Consider the following 21,356-nt stretch of genomic DNA (forward strand, 5'->3'; position numbering starts at 1 on the left):
GAATGGTGGTTGCCAGGGGTTGAGGGGAGGGGGAAATAGGAGACATTTTAATTCAGATGGTTTAGTTTTGCAAAATGAAAAGAGTGCTGGAGATTCATTACCCAAAAATGTGAATGTACTTAACACTACTGAACTGTACACCTAAAAATGATTAAGACGGTAACTAAATTTTATGTTCTGCGTATTTTACCACAATTTTTTTTTAAAAAAGTGTAACGAGAGTGATCAAGTTAGTGTCTGTGGGTTCAGTCCATCGGAACTATGAGCCCCCTCTTTTTAATGAACATAGCATTTGCATTCCCCCTACTAGGGGCTCAAAATTATGAAAGATGCTTATGTCCATTATTCTATTTAATCTTCAAAATAGCCCCATGAAGGAAATGCCATTGTTCCTCTTTCACAGGTGGAGAACCGACCTCAGAGAGGTTACATTGTTTAACCAAGGTCAGACAGAGAAAAAGTGGCAGATCCAGGGTCGAAACCCCAGGTCTGTCTGAGATGTCTCCTAAGCCATCTTGGATCCAGGAATCATTACTTTGGCCTACTCATTCTTTCCAGTTTCTAAATCCTCCCCCATCATTTTTCAGTAAATTTTGTCTCAGAGGATTAGAGGAGGAAGACCGCCCATCCCAGCAGGTAACTGGACCAGCGGTTCATCTTGGCTGTTCTCTTCTTTCTGGATTGAAGGAAGACAAAAATTTTGCTCCTGTGGGGTCCCCTTCCTCTTCCACTAACTCCCAGGTTTGATGCCATGTGTGCTGTTTTTATTTCTATCCCCAGAGAGTAATAAAGAATAACATTATTACAGGAAAGAAAAAAATAGAAACTGTCATTATGGAGGGGAGGGTGTGATGGAAAGGAGAGATGGAGCATTTGTTGAGCACTTACTATGTTCCAGGCTAGATGCCCAACACATTGCATGTCACTTGGTTCTCATAAATCAATTGATAGATACTTTTAATCCCTTTTTTACAAATGAAGAAACTAGGGCTCAGAGAAGCCACATAATTTGCCTGAGTTGGTTACACAGTGAGGAAATGGCAGGATTCTAACCCACATAAATGGCTTCAAAGGCTCTATTCATCATGAAAACAGTACATATAGCCTTAACCCTCCCTGTGGACCACACTCATCTCCTTGGCTGGATGTTAAAGTACCTTAACAATCAGCATTTACTATCTTCATCAACCATAATTTCTACTAGCTCTATTGGCTCCATGCCATTTCCTCAGTGACACCTAAAAATGCCATTCTCAGCAGAAACAACAACCCAGGGTTTGGAATTGGTGGTCCGGGCTTGTCTTGAGGCTCAGCTACTATTACCACATCTCCTCCTGGCTACGAGTTTTTGGGTGCCTACTGCAACCACAAGCCAATTTACTCCTAGAAACCTACGGAGAAGGCATGATCAGCTTTATTTTACAAAAGAGGGACACTGAGGTTTGGAAGGTTAAGTCACGTACCCAAGGATCACAGATGGTGACAGATCTTGGATTCAGCTGCAGACCTGTCTACACCAATGTCAGAACTCTTAAGCTCCATAAAGCATTTCCCCTCTACAGGCTTTTGTTTCCTTACCTGCATAGTGTACGTCAATAATTCCTGCCCCTGGGGGAGGCCATGAGGGTCCGATTAGATCCTGAGGTAAAAGTGCTTTTTGTTTGTAAATTATTTGTTACATTTATGAATGATTAAGACAAAGGTCAAGGCAGCTCAGGGGAGAGACATCAAATGGCACCAACTGTTAACCACAAATCCAGGTGACGGGCTGACAATCAAAATCCCCAAGCCACTGATTTAGGTTCTCCACTAGGGAGGTGGCGCCGCTGAGCACCTGAGCTGCAGAACATGCCCCCAATTTTACCATGTCTGGCTTTCCTGTCACATATGGGGGCATCTTTCTGATTTCTCTTGTTATTCTTAATCATAGCACCATCCCTCAAACATGCTTTTCCTGAGTGACGTCTCATTCTCTGCCTACCTGCCGAGGACTCTAAGTCCGGCCGGTGGTTCAGACCCTGGAGTTGGACCTGCCTTTGACGACAGAGGCTGTCTGCTCTGGGTTCAAATCCTGACTCCACCATTTAACACCAGGGTGACTTTGGGAAGTTACTTAAATTCTCCCAGCCTGAAAAAATGGGAATACTAACTAATTCTATGTACTGTTGACGCTTCTCATCATGATTCACTGGGGTCATTGAAGATAACAGGTAATCCTCACCGAATGCTACACACTATTCTAAGTTCCTTAAAATCCTGATATGAGCCCAATGACGTAGATATTAATACTATTGTTATCCCCACTGCACAGATAGAGAAATGGAGGCACAGAAAGCTTAAGCTCCTTGCTGAAGATTGCAATCATTGTAAGTGATGGAGCTGGTAACTGAATGCTGACAATCTAACTCCAGAAACTGGGCACTTAGCCACTGTTGTTTACTGCCTCGAGGCTGAGCATGAGTCTTAGTGTGTGCAAGCACTCCACAAATGTTAGCCAAAATAGTGTCATGGTTCCTAACAGACATCTCCAGCCAAACTTCACTTCTGAGTGTCAGAATTGTGTTTTCAACTGACTCCTGGACATGTCCATCTTAGATACCCATCAAACACCTCAAATTCCAAAATTTGGCATTTGCTATGTAGCCCAAAATGTCTTATCCTCCCCGACACATTATTTAATTTAATTGCACTATGTTTGCTATGGACTAAACGCCCCCAAAACACCTCATATGTTGCAATCCCCTGAAGGTGATGGTATTAGGAGGTGGAGCCTTTGAGAGGTGCTTAGGCCATGAGGGTGGGGCCCTCCTGAAAGGGATCTGTGCCCTTATGAAAGACCCCAGAGACCTCCCTTGCCCCTTTCACCCTGTGAGGACACAGTGAGAAGATGGCTGACCTTGAGGAAGCGATTTCTCACAAGACACCAAAACTGCTGGCACCATGATCTTGACCTAACCAGTCTCCAGAATCACGAGGAAGAAATTTCTGTTGTTTACAAGCAACCCCATCTGCGATATTTCTGTTACAGCAGCCCGAAGAGACTAAAGCAGTGTTTTTCCCAATCTCTCCAGTTATCACCCCAAGAATAAAGCTTTGCTGTCCTTTTGTCCTCTCTATGTCCTCAAATCCAGTGGATTCTGCTTTTTCTGAATAGCTAGCTGTAGAACCCATTCCTTTCTCTCTGTCTCTGCTATTATTGATAAAATTCAGGATTTTACCATCTCTCCCTAAACTGTTATGATATTCCTCTCACTGGTGTCCTGGCTTCCAGTCTCTCCCTTGTCCAGTCCACAAGGCTGCTGACAGGCTCTCTCTGGGAGCATGCTTTTATGCATTCATTCAGAAACAAATACTTACTGAGCACTTACACAGTGTGGGGTGCGGTGCTAGGTCATGAGTACACAGCAGTGTGTGAAATGGGCATGGTTCCTGCCTTCACAGAGATGACTACCCATGAAGGAGACAGACAGGACCTGAATACACCAGTGACAAATGTACCTCTTAGATGCGATTATTGCTATGAAGCCCATGAACCTAAGGAATAAGTGTGGCAAGGTTATCTTTCATTGGGAAGTCAGGGGAAGCACCTCTGAGAAAACGACATGGAAGTGAGACCTGGAGGAAGAGAAGGATGAGGCAGACATGAGGGGAGCTGGGGTGTGTGGGCGGAGCTTGAGATGGTAAAGAGCTGGTTGTATTGGAGGAAAAAAACAAACTGGCATGTCTGGGGCCATGAGCAAGGAGGAGTGAGGCCAGACAGGTGCTTGGTGAGGTAGATGGGGCAGGACCCTGCAGCGCCTTCTTTATATTCTCAATGCAACTGGAAGCCGCTGGAGGGATTCAAGGGGGGAGAGGTGGCATTCATTAATTCAAAATTTTCCATCACGTTTATATAATAAACTCCACAGTCCACACCATGGGTTTCCCCTGGAAGCCCATCCCTTCTCCTTCTTCCCTCCCCCTTTTTATTAAGGAGGGTGCAGCTCACCGTGGCCCATGCGGGTATTGAACCGGCTACCTTGGTGTTATTAGCACCATGTTCTAAACAACTGAGCTAACTGACCACCCCCACACTCTTCCCTCCCTTGATCTGCACCCGCTACACTCGCCTTTTTAATGTGTTTTGCACAAGCCGAGCTTGCTTAACCTCAAGGCCTTTGCATTTGCTGTTCTGTCTGCCTGGGATGCTTCCTCCACCCCCAGATGTTTGTATGGCTTGCTTCTTTGTACCATAAAAGATTTTGTGCAAACATGAGGAGTTGATATGTACTGACGTTCTGGAATATTATTGAATCTATTTTGATACTAATAGAAAATAATTTGGGGGCAATTCAAGACAATGATTGAACTGTAAAGTGACCCTTAATGGCCAGCGTCCCACGTCTGGAACATGCTGTTTAGGACCAAGTTATTCCTCAAGTACTGGCATGTTCAAACATTTGGAGGACCCTTTGTCCCAGGCCATGGGGTAGCTGGAGCTGGCAGCCTGCTGCTGTCACCATGTTGAAAGAAAGGTGTGGAGTCAAACCACAGTCAGACGTGGGTAGTTGTCCTAATCTTCAAATGTGAGAAAATAAAACCCACCTCAAGATCTTATTAAAAGTGCAGTAGATGCTTGAAATTTATTTGCAAATGGCAGAGGGCATACAAGTCAGATGACTAATAGGACAGGAGAGAGATACACTTTGCCACTTGCTCTAAACCCTTTACCACCTATGGTCTCATGCTTACGTCCCTGCCTCACCGAAGGTGCACCGTAGTTAATTCATTAACCTCAAGCTGCTGGGTAGCTTTGGGAAGGTCAGTTCACCTCTTTGACCTCCAGTTCTCAATGTTCTCATGTGTTAAGTGGAGATAATAATCTAAATATGGAAACTATTGTGAGAATTACGGGAGCTCACGGGAGTAAGGGCCTGGAGTATAGTGTATCTTCAAATTACGTCTTTTTGCTGCTCTGCAGCAAATGACTCCATATCTGAACCAAAAGCTCCATGTAAGACACACACACACACACACACACACACACACACACACACACACACACACACCCCTATTCTGTTATGTGCTCAGGCTGCCTTTGGAGGAAGAAGCGACTGGACGTCAGAACGATCTCTTTGAATCTCAGCTTCCTCCTTCATAAAACAGGAAGAATGAGTCTTACCTTAGAGGGATGGTGAAAAGACTTGTGGAACCACACAAATATTAGTCCACCACCAAGAACTTAACAGGCAATTGTCCAGGCTAGTTCCTTTACTTCCATCTCTTTTCCCCAAACTTAGGATACCGGCAGCCTTTGTCCTTCACATAGTCTGCCTCCACCCACTCCCTCAAGTTCCTTAACAGAAAAGGAATCTGCCCCCCAGGCCACCTGCCCACTTTCTCTGGCCTTTCCTTCCCAGGGCTCTAGAGCTGTGCCGTCTAATATGACAGCCACCAGCCTCTTGTGGCCCCTGAGCCCGTAAAATGTGGTGAGTTCTAAGTGTCATGTGTTGTACGTGTAAAATACTTGCTGGATTCTGAAGATGAAGTATTATGCAAAAAGTAAATATCTCATGAATAATTTTTGTGTTGATTACATGTTGAAGTGGTAATATTGGGGATGTCATGATTCAACAAAGTACATTATTAAAATAAGTTGCAGCTCTTCTTTTTTTTAAAAAATGTGGCTACTATGAAACCTACAATGATATGTATGGCTCATTTTATATTTCCTCTAAGAGAGCCCCCTGCTATAGACCCTCATTCCTTGCTGTGGGAGCCCCCAGGCCTCACTTCTCACACCCTCCCAGGTTTCTAGGTTGAGGTGTAACTTTGAGAGAGTCCTTCTTGAGAGTCCTGAGAGAGTCCTGTCTCCACAAGCCTGCTTTAAGTTTCTGCTCCCATGATCCCTAGATTATCTGGGAATTGGCCCGACTGTTTTGCCCCCAACCTGTCTGTAGTATGAGACTGCAGGTTTCCCCAAGGAGGGTTTTCTGTAAGTGGTTACAACCATAGGCAGTTAGGATGGGATAGCCTGTGGCTCATGATGCCCCAAGATGAGCTCATACATATCAATGAGGCCCATCAAATTCAATCATGTGCATATTGATGGGCTTTTTGCAGGAGTGGGGGGTCAAGGTCAAGAATATTAATGAACCAAAGAGAACATACCCCTCCATAGTCAGCTACAAGGAAAAGAACAGGTTTCAACTGAATAATGAAAGACCAAGAGCCATAAAATTTTCTGGTGAGAAGGGAAGCGTGGGAGAATCGAAACCAGCTCTCTGAAACACATCTGATTTTTCCCAATGTTTAAATGCTATTCTACCATTCTGAAAAAATGTGGTGAACGTCCACAACTCTCCCTTTCAGGATGGACACTGTAGAGATTTACCCAGTGGGACGGTTGATCCCAAATAGGATGCCTTGGGTTTATAGATGAGGAAACTGAGGCACAGATGTGCTGAGGGATTGGCAAAAGCCATGCAGCCATTTTGGTAGGGAAAGTGGGGCTTGAAGTTACCAAGGGGTCTCATTTTGTCCCTTTGGTGCTGTGTTCTCATTTCACAGGCGTGAGTGTCTTCAGAATAACAGGGATTGAAGTTTCAATTTCTTCACATGGCAGCCTCCTTATCTACGTGGTCTTTGTCACTGTCTCTGTCTCTGCGTTTACTTCTTTCTATGTCTCTCTTGCACCATCTTTCATCTTCCCTCCCCATTTCTCTTTCTGCCCTTGTCTCTTTTTTCCACCTCTTATATCTCTCTGTCTTTGAGTTTTATTCATTCTGTCTAATTCTGACTTGAATATCTCTCACTATATAATCATGACCGTGGCCTTTGGTCAGACAGTCCAATTGCCTCATTCACTATCTTTTCTGGAATCCCCAAATACTTGTTGGATTACTGACTTTTGTGATCAGCGAGGCTGTTTTCATCTGTAATATACATAACCTGAGTAATGCTAACAAGACATATTTTTACATTCATTTTACTATGCTAATATTCACCTGGAAAGAGGAGTGTATATTCTAGATATAACTGGCAAGTGAAGCTTATGTACTTTATATGTAGAAATTATGTCAGTAAGACTATAGATCTAACTTGTTCATGCAAAATGCACCAATAGTCAATGCTATTGTGAACACAACATGAAAAAAATCAGTTATTAAGAACTTTCAGATGTATAGAATAAGGAAATATATTAATAATCTATGTGAAAATTGTGAAAGTGAATTAACTAGTCAACTTTCAGGAGAACACTATATCCCTTTAGGGTAAAATATTGTTGTGATTGAAATTATCATAAAAAGGCAGAATAATAGAGATTAAGTATTTACCTATATCTATATAATTATTTTGTATTCCAGACTCATGGTATTAAAGAGAATCTTTAGGAATCACATTTTTAACGGTTAACCCACAGGTCTTTAAAAAATCCTGTTTTAGAATTCTTCCAATTGTGTGAGCAATAAGTTAAAAGCACAATGTAAAGGGAATCCAATATACGTGATGGAAAGAGAACTGACTCTGGGTGGTGAACACACAATGTTGATGTATAGATGATGTAATACAGAATTGTACACCTGAAATCTATGTCACTTTACTAATAATTGTCACCCCAACAAACTTTAATTTTAAAAAAAGCATAATAACAATTTTGCCGCTCTTCATGTTAACCATGCAACACCATCTTTTCTTCTAGCTATAACAAGGAATATAAAACAGCATGAGAAAAAGAAGAACGTGGCAAAGAAAAATGGGATACTCTAATCCAGTTTGTTCTCACTCATCAAACCTCAAAACACCGTATTTTACAAAAATATTTTCAGAAAAAAATTCCTTTGTATTTATGGCAGCTAAGAATTTAAACAATTTTAAAATAATTGCTGTGCATAGCCAACAGATTTTAGAAGTTGAAGATTTTTGAGATTTGCTCAAGCAAATCCTAGATACAATGTCCTAGGGGGAAAAATGTGATTCAAAAACTTCCCTGAATTATATTCTGCTGTGCATACAAAAAGTCTAGTGATCATATTAGATGCTTAGCCCATTCATCAATACTCAGGCATGCAGAAATCACATTTCTGCATAACACGAACAAAATAAATTAAAAATGTACAAGAAGATGGGTGAATGAGAAATTCAACTCTCTTCTACTTTATTGGGTCTCCTATGGCTAATAACAAAGTGAATCTGATTGAGGAAATATTTACAGAATGGGAAATTGGTGACATGCCTTACAATTGTTACTTATGTGGAACAAAGATGGCGAAGGCAGAGACGAGTGATTTAGGAATTGCAAGTGTATGATGTCCTAACATACTTTGGTTTTGTGTTCATAAGGAATTGACCATAATAACAAAAAGATAGTGAGTCAAAGACCAACTGTTATGTGGTAGAATATATTCCAGAACTGCCTATTTGGGTGAAAGATGTTCAAACAAGAAGGGAAAGCAGCTATTATGTGTTCAAAGGCTGCTTGAACAACATCGATACCTAGCAGGGCATCTCCTGGCTCACTGGGTCAGCAAGGAAAGACTGTCTTACAGAGAGAACGGTTGTATACAGAAAAGTTGAAGAAATAATGAAACTGTGCTCTGAGAACGGAAGGATTGTATTTCTTGCCAAATCCGTGCTGATAACAGAACAAGGCTGCAGGTCATGTTGTCGGACAATCACAATGAGCACTAAACACTAATTCTAAAAGACATATGCACCCCTATGTTCACTGGAGAGTTATTTACAATAACCAAGACATGGAAGCAACCTAAGTGCCCATCAATAGATGATTGGATAAAGAAAATGTGGTATATGTATACAATGGATATTATATTACTTAGCCATAAAAAATGACATCTTACAATTTGTGACAATATGGATGGACCCAGAGGGAATTAAGCTAAGTGAAATAAGTCAGACAGAGAAATACAAATAGTGTATGATCTCACTTATATGTGGAATCTAAAAACCAAAATAAACAAACAAACAAAACAGAAACAGACTCACAGATACGGAGAACAAACTGATGGTTGCCAGATGGGAGGGGGTTGGGGAGCTGGGTGAAAAGTGTGAAGGGATCAAGAAGTACAAATTGGCAGTTACAACATAGTCATGGGGATGTAAAGTACAGCATAGGGAATATGGTTAATAATGTAATAATTATGTATGGAGCCAAGTGGGTACCAGACTTACCCCGGGGATTACTTTGTAGGTTGTCTAAATGTCTAACCACTATGCTGTACACCTGAAACTAATATAACATTTAATGTGAATTGTAATTGAAAAACAAAATTTTAAAAAGAATCCTACTTACTATAATAAATGCACTTTTATTATAAACAGAAAAGAAAGGAAGGGAGGGAGGGAGGAAGCAGGAAGGAAGGAAGGAAGGAAGGAAGGAAGGAAGGAAGGAAGGAAGGAAGGAAAGAAGGAAGGAAAGAAGGAAGAAAGGAAGAAAGGAAGAAAGGAAGAAAGGAAGAAAGGAAGAAAGGAAAGATTCACCCTAGAATACCATTCTATGCCACCAGGTCAAAATCCACCATGGACTTTATAGTACCCCCACCCCTATTCAAACACATCCGAGGTAGCGCCTGCACACTAAGCTCTCCTTATGTTACATTAATGTAACTCTATAGAATACGTATAACTTACCCCCCTTCTTCCTTTAAGTGTAACCCAAAACCCTCCCTCGAGGAGACAGATTTGAGCCTTGCCCCCTGTCTCCTTGCCAGCTGACTTCTCAATAAAAGCTGTTTCTCAAAAGCTGGTGCCCTGGTATTGGCTTCTACACACATTGGACTGCAAACCCTTGCTCGGTAACAGAAGTTCAAGTGGTTCCCATGAGACGAACACTGAGAGGCTGGTAAGAATTCTCAAAGGCCAACTGTATTGTCTATGGACACATCTGTAGATCCAAGATATAGGAACAAAGTTTCTCAAGTGATGCTTGTAGGAGGTAGCATATGCACACGGAAATGACGGAAATAAGTGAAGGAACAACTATGGCATTTCCAATGACTTGGTTTCCCCAGACGTGGGTTAGCTTTTTTAAATTCTTGAGTAGGCTTTTATTTCACTTTTAAAAATCTATTGTGCAAGAGCAGCAGAAGTCACACAGTTGCCAGTGTCTGATTTGATAGCTGGTGACATTTTGATGGCTGTAGTGTCGGGGCTTTCTGTTGTCATTTTCTCCCAGGGGACATTCTTGTGTTAAAGATAAAAAATAACGGAGACAAAATGATAGACATGCTTTTGATTATTAAGACTAGAAGATGGTGTGTTTCAGAATTCACACAGAGTTAGGAAATGTCAGTGACTATGAATCTTGCATTGCTTTTTCCACAGAGCTGCAAAGGCACCCACAGCCCATTAGGGTGAATCGCCAAGGGCAACCCAAGGACCAGTGACCACTCTGAAGGTAAGCACAGCACAGCTGCCTCGCGCAGGAGCCTCCCTGGGCCACTCCCGGGGACTCTTCTGCTCTGGCTTTCAGAGAAAGGTAAGATCCAAGACACGGAAATCCTATGACTGCTGGTGTGATCCTGGGTGAGCGTTGTCTTGACAACCCGAAATTCCTCATCATGACTCTTCTCATCCTTGTCTGTATTTAATGCCAGTTATCTGAAGTGTTTTTTTCCCCCTGTATTTATTTCTATGCGAGGTAGGTGTGTTGCTTTGGAGCAGAGAGGAGGAGCGAGGAAAGATGGAAAAGGAGGAGGAAGAGGGAACAAGGAGGGGCAGGGACAGGGAGAACGGGGCGGAGGGAGAGGGTGCAGAGGAAAAAGGAGATGAGAAGGAGAAGGGGTGTTAGAAGGAGGAAGGAGAGCGGAGAAGGAGGAGACTGGGGACAATGGAGAAAAGGAGAGGGGAGAGGAGGAGAAAGGAGGGAAGTGAGAGATGGAGGGAGGAGACCGTGGTTGGCCTATAAAACCCTGAGATGAGCTGGTGGCCCTCCACTCCCTGGAAGGAGGACCATGGCGCTGCACGTGGGGCTCCTGCTGGTTTGGGTCTGCTGGCGTCTCAGTGTGGTCGGTCAGCTGCTGGAAGGTGAGGAGCGTTGTCACAGTATCTGGGGTTGGGCATCAAAAACCGAGACTCGCACTTCTACTGCCTTTGGTAATGAAACCTGAGAAGCCGTGGACGGTGAGTCATTCTTATTTCATGGGCTCCAAGAAGGAAAAAGATACTGTCTATACTTTTCAGATATTTCCATTTAATAGACACAATCCACTGATAGGCTGAAAAAGACAAGCAAACAAAAAAAACTAATAAAAAAATGAGAGTAGGAATGTAAATTGGAAAGTCTATTGATAGAAGTTACTTGATAACCCTTCACTCCCGTATGTTTTAAATGCCTTATGTAGAGGTTTTGAAAATGAAACTAAGTTTTGGAAAGCCTGTTTTATTCCTTTACCAAAACTATGTTGCCTGTGCCTTTGTCAATTATAAAGTGACAATATAAGAAGATACTTCATTGTGGATGCATTTCTTACATGTTTGTTGAGGATTTGCTAGATTTGTGGAAGCAATTTTTTATGGAATGGTGAAGAATCAGGATCTGGCATGTACTACTTTAAATATTTTTCAGGCCAACTTTGTATTGAAAAATAAATCAAATAGGGGGTTGATAAATGTTTTAAAAAGCAGAAAAAAGAAAACAATGCTCTCCAGGTAACTATGATCACTGCTTTTTTATCAGTTAGAAATTTTATTTTATGCTTATTGAAAAAGAACACTTTTGGACTTGGACATAGATTTTCTTTTAAATGAGATATTCTTTTGTATGTACATAGAAAAAGAAAATATAAGTGAAATAAGCTGATTAAGATGGTCCTAAATTTCTCCACTTTTGGTGTCTGGCCTCCTGAATTATCGGTGTCATATTTTTCCACATTTATTTCGGTGCTGTCAAGAATCAGTGATCATATTCCCCAAACTGTCCTTCATAACCCCATGGCAATCTTGTGGTTACCAATTTATGCTTTAATCCCCTCACCATTTCTCTCATCCCCACCCTCCTCCCATCTCGAAACCCTCAGTTTTTTTTTCTCTTTGTCTCTGAGACCGAGACAGTTTGGGGAATATAATCAATAATGTTGTAAAGATTTTGTAGGGTATCCGATGGACACTTGTCTTATTAGAGAGACCACTTCATGGACAGTGTAGATGCCTGACCACTGCGCTGTACTCCTGAGGCTGAAGCTGCATAATAGTGAATGTCAACTATAATTTAACATATATAGTCACAGGATATGGAATATAGCCTAGGGAATAGAGTCAATGGAATTGTAACAGCTATGTACAATGTCAGAGGGGTAGTAGATTGGGGGAAGGGGTTATCACTTTGCGAGGGGTGTAAATGTCTAACTATTACATTGTGTTGTACACCTGAAACCAATAAAAAATAAAATAAAATAAAAAGAGTCAGTGATGGCAGCATTTCTTGAAACAATACATAAAAAAATTCAAACGCATTGGTTCTAGACATACTCTCCGGTCTTTAAAATTATGTAGTGCTAATTTACTTTTAAGAATAAGCAGTAATGGTTATTATTATTGTTCTTATCCACTATCTCCTTCTCCTTCACAAGCATCTGCTACCAGAGGTTAAGGGGGCCCCATTGTTGTCTCTGGGAGTTTCTTTTGAGTCAATGACATGCATACTACAAATTTTGATGCTGGCCTTTTGAATATGGTCACATTCAGTGCAAACAATAACGACCACGTCCCCACAGCAATCCAGACTGCTGGTCATAAGATGCCATCAAGAGTAAGGGGCATTCTGACTTGGGAGACATTAGAGCACCAAAAGCCTTGCATTTTTGCATTTTAGAAGCGATGAGATGGTAGGTTTCGGGTCCTGCTAGGTCTGGCCTGAGAAAGGAGATATGATTGACCTGGCAAGGCTTCACAGAGGGTGGGCTGAGTGATCTCATTCCAGGCCTAGAAATCTGTCGTGCACAAAATGTCATTTCTCCACTATTACAAGCTGTCGGGGCCTACTCTGAGATCACAGTGGGGTCCCTTCCAGGGAGGACTGTCCAGGCCAGCAGCCCCTGACATGCAGCGCAAACCCAAAGTTCTGCAGTTGGTAAATTATACTTTTCTATCTTACATAATTTTAATGGGTATTAAGCAGCATGTACCTCATGCTGTTTGGGGGGAAAATCAAGACTTTTCATTCTATGTTTATTCTAAAATTCATTCTAGATTATAGTTCACTGTAAAATTGTAACTGTTTTCAAGATGTGATTGGATTAACTTAATAACAAAGATTTAATATTTAGTCAAGTCTGCGATGGTTTAACAGTACACAGTCTTTACATAAAATCACTTTGTCAGAAACCATCCAAAAATGACAAAACAAAAAAATTCAAGTTCGACAGGGGTGAGGAGGTAAGCATTACAGGTGTCTTGGCTCATGAAGGCAAAATGGTTGAGAAGTCCTGCTTTAAGGAAAAAAGTAAAGCCATCAGGTTCTCCCATTGTAAGAATATTAAAATATTTGAATTGGGGGAGGATTTGACACCTTAGGTTCTCTCCCCATTTTACAGCTGAGCAAACTGAGGCAGCTGACTGGTAAGTGCTTGCACCTGTCTTAGGGTTTGAGCCATTAGATTCCACTGAACCATCTCCCCCAAGGGGGACTCAAATTGATTGCCAGATCTACTCAGAGCTTAGTTAACTCTTGTGAACTTTAGTTCTCTTGTCTATAAAATGGTGAAAATAATGCCTGCCTCCCAAAGTTGTTCTGATGCATTCAATAAAATATAGTGCCCAGTATATATAAGATGCTCAATGCATTTACCTTCCCTACATATCCCAGTGTATCACCTTTACTTTTCTCTCCTCAAGGAAGGGATTTCCATTTGGAAAGTGACGACTCCAAAGGCATGGATCTCTGACAGTAGGATTCAGACATGAGTGAGATGTGGTGACAAAAACTAAAAATGTGTAGTGTTCCGTATCAGGAACACCACTAAACCTTCCCTGAAGACAAGCCTGAATCTTACTAACGACAGACAATAGTGATGACATGAGGGTGATGGTGATGATGATGAAAATGGTGATGAGGATGGTCTTCCAGTAGTTATAACACTGTTGATAACAAGAGCAGCTATAAGTTATTAAGTGCTTTCTTTGTACGAGGCATTATTCTAAGTAGTTTATATGCATCCTACATCTGTTCTTCATAACAATCACCTGAGATAGGTAAAATTCTTACCCTCATTTCATCGAAGACAATCTGAGGCACAGAGGGGCTGAGTCATGTTCCTAAAGTCACACAGCTAGCTAGTAACAGCTGGGGTTTGAGCTAAAGATTTTGAGAAAAGTGTATTTTTTAAGTCACATCTCTGCACTGTCAATTTATATGTATGTGTCCTCCTACTGATATGCTTCACACTTGTAAGGGATGCTCCCACTCCTCTCCTTATGCCATGCTTCCTGCTCCTAGAAAAAAGTTTCATAGTTTTTAGAGGTTACCTGTTCAAAATCCACAGGCAAATACACACACGGATATCCTGCCTGTATTCTACTTCAAGAAGTGCAGTTGAAAATGTGTGAACAAGGGACAACTCTTTTATTATGAAATGCCTTATTGCTTTCTTTGAGATTTCTCGTAACTTCAATATTTGCTGGTTATCAAAGTCTCCTAAATTTGAATTCTGGAGCAATTTTTAGTGGATATAAGTTCTCCATGGTTTGTAAAAATCTATTTCAAACGTGAGTGAGTCTTCCATCTGGTAAGGGAGAAAATAATAATGATTATTGTAAGAAGAGAAATCCTTATCACTGTAATAAAATTGTTACCATATGATAAGTGCTTGCTATGGGCTGCGTATTGTGCTCCGCCATACATTTTCATTTAATCCTTACAACAAACCTACGGAGTTGAACTGTAGAGACCCCTTCTTTTACAGATGCTAAAACTAATTTGATCTCATTGTAAAAGCCAAGGACACGTAAGTAAAATTTTCTCCAACTTGTACCTTCCCGATAGTACTAAAAAGAAATAGAAGAAAACAAAAGAATGATGAAATGATGATACACGTTTTTCCTACTCTAACGTGGTTTATGTTATAGGAAAGTGGGGGGAAAGTCAGTCATTTACTTTTGCCTGCTGAATTTTTTGTTTTAAAAATAATTTTAATTGTTCCTGTTCACTAACAATGTTTGGAAAATACAGTTGAGGCAAAAGAAAAAAATACAAATCACCCACAATCACACTACTAAAAAGAAGCACTATTGAAATTTGGATGTATCACCTTCGAAATATTATTATTATTATTACTAGAATATAATTTGGTATTTTGTTTTATTTCAAAGCCTAAATCTAGTGAAATAAATATTTGTTTAAAATTGTGTCTTTCAGATGGTACTGAAGGTGATCCAACTATAAGTGAGTTGATCAAAACTCTTTTATTAGAGTTTCTTTTTAAATTTTGCCATAAAATGTGAGGCCGTTGAAAACTATACTTCTTTTTCTGGTAAGAAATCATATTTTTCATGAAAAATTACTATTTTGTGTCCTTGTATAGAAGAAAAAGTATGTTCTGTGTTTTAAAAAATGTTAAAAATTGTTAAGGAAAAAGAAGAAAAGAACAATAATAATTTAATTGCAAATTTTACTGCTACTATATTTTAGTAATCCAATATTTCATTATACACAATTTTATAATGTGATTTTCCTTTTGCAAAAATAGTCTTATGGAACATAGTGAAATAGAAAATGCCATTTTGTCACCTAAAGATGAGGTACAAAAACTTTCCATATCTACTTATATTCTCATTTTTGTTAATGCCTGTATGATATTATAAAGCAATAATCTATTTTTAAATTTCCATAGTGATTGATATTTTGGATATATATATATATATATATATTATTTATTTATTTTTTTTTACTATTATTAACCATGCTAAAATGAACATTCTTTTAAGCTTTTATTAAAAAAAAAAAAAAGATTTTTATTGGGGAAGGGGAATAGGATTTTATTGGGGAACAGTGTGTACTTCCGGGACTTTTTTCCAAGTCAAGTTGTTGTCCTTTCAATCTTAGTTGTGGAGGGCGCGCAGCTCAGCTCCAGGTCCAGTTGCCATTGCTAGTTGCAGGAGGCACAGCCACCATCCCTTTGTGGTTGAGAGGACACACTCCAACCAACTGAGGGGATTCCGGGAGCTCAGCAGCAGCTCAGCTCAAGGGCTCAGCTCAAGGTGCCGTGTTCAATCTTAGTTGCAGTGGGTGGAGCCCACCATCCCTTGTGGGACTCAAGGAGTTGAACTGGCAACCTTGTGGTTGAGAGCCGCCCATGTGGGAATCGAACCGGCAGCCTTCGGAGTTAGGAGCACGGAGCTCTTAACTGCCTGAGCCACCCGGCTGGCCATAAAATGAACATTCTTAACCTGAATGTCATTCCAACTAAAACCAGGACAGTACATAGGTGTCTTTTCTGACCAGTACTAGTAAACATTATTGGGCTGGGGGTATTTTAACATGTGGCATTGCAAAAAGTAAATAATCCATAAGTTTATAGAAAATAACAGACAAAATTATTTTATGATTGTATACTTTAAAACCCCTAGGAACACTAGTAAAGATTACTAGTTTTAAAAAGGATCTGGTGGGGCCAGCCTGGTAAAGAGACAAAGGAAAACAGACATAGAAGTCACCCTGAACTTTGCCTGGCAATGTATGGTTCCACTCTTTAATTTCTGCCAATCTAGTAGAGAATACCTGATTTTAAAATTCATAGAAAAATAGTAATTAGAAATATTATGAACAAAAATAGTGCTGGGGTGGAGGAGCACCTTGTGTTCCCAGATGATTAAACAAACCATAAATACAGTAACATAAATAATGTGGTGTGGTATCAGCCTAGAAAGTGTCAAGTAATAAACAACAATATTTTCTGATGCTTGATGTCTCCAGACTCTGCTCATTTTACCACCATCTACTTGTATCTCACTGCTCCAAGAATTTCAGTAAATGTGATAGAAAATATAGAATGGACCTCAGGATATAGCATTAGAATCTATACATGGTTTTAAATGTACAGGTGGTTTAGTTTGTCAACAATTTATCATTATGTAAAAGCTACTTGGAAGAAAATTAAATTGTACTCCCTTCTTTCATTTTATGTAAAATGAAATTCCTTTTTAATCAAATTTTAAAAGTAAAAGAAACCAAATCATTTAAGAAGAAAATATAGAAAAGTATAGGTATGCCTAAAGGACCAGGAGATCTTTTAAAACAAGATAGGAATCATCTATTATAAAGGTAAACATTTAAAAAGTGTATAAGGGGCGGCCAGATGGCTCAGTTGGTTAGAGCGCAAGCTCTGAACAACAGGGCTGTGGGTTCAATTCCCCCATGGGATGGTGGGCTGCGCCCCCTGCAACTAAGATTGAAAACAGCAACTGGACTTGGAGCTGAGCTGCGCCCTCCACAACTAGATTAAAGGACAACTACTTGGAGCTGATGGACCCTGGAGAAACACACTGTTCCCCAATATTCCCCAATAAAATTTATTTTTAAAAAATAATAAAATAAAATAAATTTTAAATAAATAAATAAATAAATAAAAAGTGTAGAAATATTTCATGCTGGTGAAAACTCAGATGAAAGAGCACACTGGTGGGAAAGCTGAATTGCTATTGTCCTTTGAGAAAGCAATACCCATCAATGTTAAAAATTCATATACACTATAACCTAAAACCTTCCTTTTGGGATTCTATTCTCTAGAGACAAATGGTTCAGTACAGAAGGATTTACATACATTGAATGCTCGCTGCAGCTTTATTTACAGATGGAAAAATATTAGTATGAAAAATACTGAATAAATTGTGGCAACATTCATATCACAGAATGTGGCTCAGTGTTAGAAAGGAGTTAGAGTGATAAAAGTTCAAAGGATACATTTAAAAGGATTTCTATGATATGTTAAGTTAGAAACCGAAGTTTTGGAAAGAAAGTATGATTCACTTCGGGAGGGAGCAAAAATCTGTGTGTGCACGTGTGCATATATGTAAGTTATGTATGGTTATATGTATGCTATATGGCTATATATGTTGTATGGGCAATGGACAGAGATATACTCTATCTATATAAAGAGATAGGTCAACACATAGAGCTATCCATATATATATATATATATATATATATATATACTGTTTGTGTGTGCGTGTGTGATGGTGGAAGAGGGTGAAGAAAAGAGATACAGGGAGGAAATCATTTAGTAGATAAATGCCCACATTTATGTTTCGAAGCTTAGGGTACATTTCTGGAACTAGGGCTAAATGCTAAGCAAAATTTTGACAATTTATGCCACAGAAAAAAGTGGGACAGGAATAAGAATATAAAACACAAAACCTCTGCTATTGTGTGACTCTTAGAATATGCAGTAGAACCACAGGTGGTGGCTTGGATTTCAGAGTGAAACCAGCCTTGGGAGGAAAGTACCTTTGTGATATCTCAACCAACAGTCCCAGAGATGGAAAAAGCATTTTTGTTTTCTCTAGGTGACAAGTGTTTCTTTCCATTCTACTATAAAAATGCAATATATCATGACTGCATCAAGTTCGAGGCAAAACAGAAGTGGTGCTCGTTAAACGAGACTTACAAAGGATATTGGAAGTATTGTTCTGAAGGAGGTGAGTGTCTTGCCCCCGAAGACCTCAAGGTGGCCGGTAATCTTGGTTGCTGGAACAGAGGTTAGGTGAGACCCTCAAGAGGGCTCTGAAAATGGAATACACAGTCCATAAATTGTGCAAATGAGTTCTGTGAAGTATAAGTTCTCTGATGGTATGAATCGCATTGCACCAAAGATGTATAATGAGAGCTTCAACTATGTTACCTTGAAAAGAAGTCTTTTAACGGAATCTCAATTCCCCACAAATACTGTTGCCATATGCTTTTGGTGGAATAGAGCAGGGTGGGAAACGTGTGTGTGTGTGTGTGTGTGTGTGTGTGTGTGTGTGTGTGTGTGTGTGTTGTAAGAAGTGGTACAAATTAGAAAGATTTCTTATTCTGATTGCGTCTTCCTTCTCTGTAGACTTCGCAAAATGTGTGTTTCCCTTCTGGTACAGACGCACAATCTACTGGGAATGTACTGATGATGCGGAAACATTTGGGAAAAAATGGTGTTCACTGACCCAGAATTATAACAAGGAAAAGATTTGGAAATACTGCGACTAGTGGTGAGATTTATTGGGGGAGGGGATGAAGCGGTTGAATCATTCTCCTGGGAAAAAATCTACAATTTTTGTTGGGAAAGGAGGAGGTAGGACTCTCATTAAAAGGATTTTCTTTTTCTGAGATGTGAGTTGGAGATGATCTGGTTGTAAATAACTTGGGGTTTTGATTATGGGTTATGGGGTTTTGATCTAGAAATCTATATTCTAGCTTCAGCACTTTTACTTGCTAGCTGTGTAAAATTAGGCCCTTTTAAAAGGAGTATATGGACTTTGGATGATAATGAGGTGTCAATGTAGGTTCATGGATTGTAACAAATGTCCCAGTCTGGTTGGGGATGTTGGTCATAGGAGAGGCTGTGCGTGTGTGGTGGGAGTGGGGCAGGGGGTATAGGAACTCTGTCTTCTGCTCAATTTTGTTGTGAACCTAAACTGCTCTAAAAATTAAAGTCTATTAAAAATGCATTGCCTTAATTGAGAATTTTTTTAAAAAACAGAAAAAAATTAGTGATAACTGAGTTGGAACTTGAGGTATGAATATAGGTGTTGATGAGGTGAAGTGTTAGAGTGAGGCTGAAGGCAGCAGGGTGTGTGGCGGTTTACCTCATGGTGGGTCATAGTTTTCTGGAGCCATTCAGGAAATAAGCAAATTTTATGTCTTCACAATTATATATTGATGTGCTTTAGACACATTGTTGTTAATCTTTATGACAACCCCATGAGGTAAATATTATTGTCACCGTTTTCAGAAACTATGAGTCAAGTGGATTAACTGGTTTGCGAAGAGTTACATGCCTATAAGACTTTTATGATATAAAAAGGAAATAAGAGCAAAAAGCTAAACATAGAGTTTTGACATGAGCCCGAAATTGTACTCCGAGGCACAAACCCAAATGAATGGAAAGCAGAAACTTGAACAAATATTTGTACATCAATGTCCTTCACAGCATGATTCACAGTAGCCAAAGAAGGAAACAACCACGTATCCATCCATTTACAGATGAGTGGATGAACAAAACATGGCCCATCCATACACTGGAATATTATTCAGCCATAAAAAGCAGTGAAGTTGTTACATTCTACCACATGGATGAATCTTGAAAACATTATGCTAAGTGACGCAAGCCAGCCACCAAGGAACAAATATTGTATGATCCCATTTACATGAAATATGTAGAGTAGGCAAATCCATAGAGCCAGAAAGTAGATTAGAAGTTACCAGGGGCTGGGAGGAGGGGAGAATGGGGAGTTAGTTATTACTTAATGGGTACAGAGTTTCTTCGGGGTGTTTTAAATTTTGGGTAATAGATAGTGGTGATGGTTGCACAACATTGTGAATGTAAGTACTGCCACTGAACTGTATACTGAAAAAGTATTAAAATGGCAAATTTTATTACACACACACACACACACACACACACACACACACACAAGATCTGACAATTAAGTTCGCAAACTTGTTGCAACAATGTTGCTAACCTTTTTTTGATATCAGAGGGATTATTCATTATGAACTTGTACCAACTGGACAAAGAGTTAACCAAGTTTATTATTTGGAAGCGCTGAAAAGTCTGCGTGAAAAAGTTAGACGACCTGGACTTGTCATCAACAATTTATGGCTCTTGCATCGTGACAATGCACCAGCTCACACAGCACTGTCTGTGAGAAAGTTTTTAGCCAGTGAACAAATAACTGTATTGGAACACCCTCCCTACTCTCCTGATCTGTCTGGCAATGACTTCTTTCTTTACCCAAAGATAAAGGAAATACTGAAAGGAAGACATTTTGATGACACTCAGGACATCAAAGGTAATATAATGACAGCTCTGATGGCCATTTCAGAAAAAGAGTTCCAAAATTGCTTTGAAGGGTGGACTAGGTGCTGGCATCGGTGCATAGCTTCCCAAGGGGAGTACTTTGAAGGTGACTGTAGTGATATTCAGCAATGAGGTAGATAGCACTTTTTCTAGAATGAGTTCGCGAACTTAATTGTCTCACTTCGTGTGTGTGTGTGTGTGTGTGTGTGTGTGTGTGTGATCAGTACTTTATATATACATATATACATATACATATATATATATATATATATATATATATATATATATATATATATATATATATCTCCATAATTTTAAAAAACTAATAATGTGAAAAAAGTACTAAGAGTTATAAAATTGAATTCCATC

At 39.8% G+C, this 21,356-nt stretch overlaps 1 protein-coding gene across 2 annotated transcripts in view; it reads left to right on the plus strand.

The window, feature by feature from the left end:
• The first annotated feature begins 10,719 nt into the window (after positions 1 to 10,719).
• LOC109458707 (binder of sperm protein homolog 1) overlaps positions 10,720 to 21,356 on the plus strand; it is a 28,783-nt gene continuing 18,146 nt past the window's right edge. The window contains exons 1-4 of one of the 2 annotated variants that reach the window (XM_088800071.1): positions 10,720 to 11,025; positions 15,353 to 15,379; positions 18,499 to 18,630; positions 19,032 to 19,176. In XM_088800071.1, coding sequence (XP_088656197.1) covers positions 10,953 to 11,025; positions 15,353 to 15,379; positions 18,499 to 18,630; positions 19,032 to 19,174 — 375 coding nt within the window. In that variant the 5' untranslated portion in view covers positions 10,720 to 10,952 and the 3' untranslated portion in view covers positions 19,175 to 19,176. Of the gene's footprint in view, positions 11,026 to 15,352; positions 15,380 to 18,498; positions 18,631 to 19,031; positions 19,586 to 21,356 lie in introns of those variants that run through there. The other variant, XM_088800070.1, reaches the window with a different exon arrangement.

The sequence above is a fragment of the Rhinolophus sinicus genome, chromosome 8 (genome assembly GCF_057876585.1).
Source record: "Rhinolophus sinicus isolate RSI-liver-muscle chromosome 8, RSI-T2T, whole genome shotgun sequence".
In the NCBI taxonomy this organism is placed as follows: Eukaryota; Metazoa; Chordata; class Mammalia; order Chiroptera; family Rhinolophidae; genus Rhinolophus; species Rhinolophus sinicus.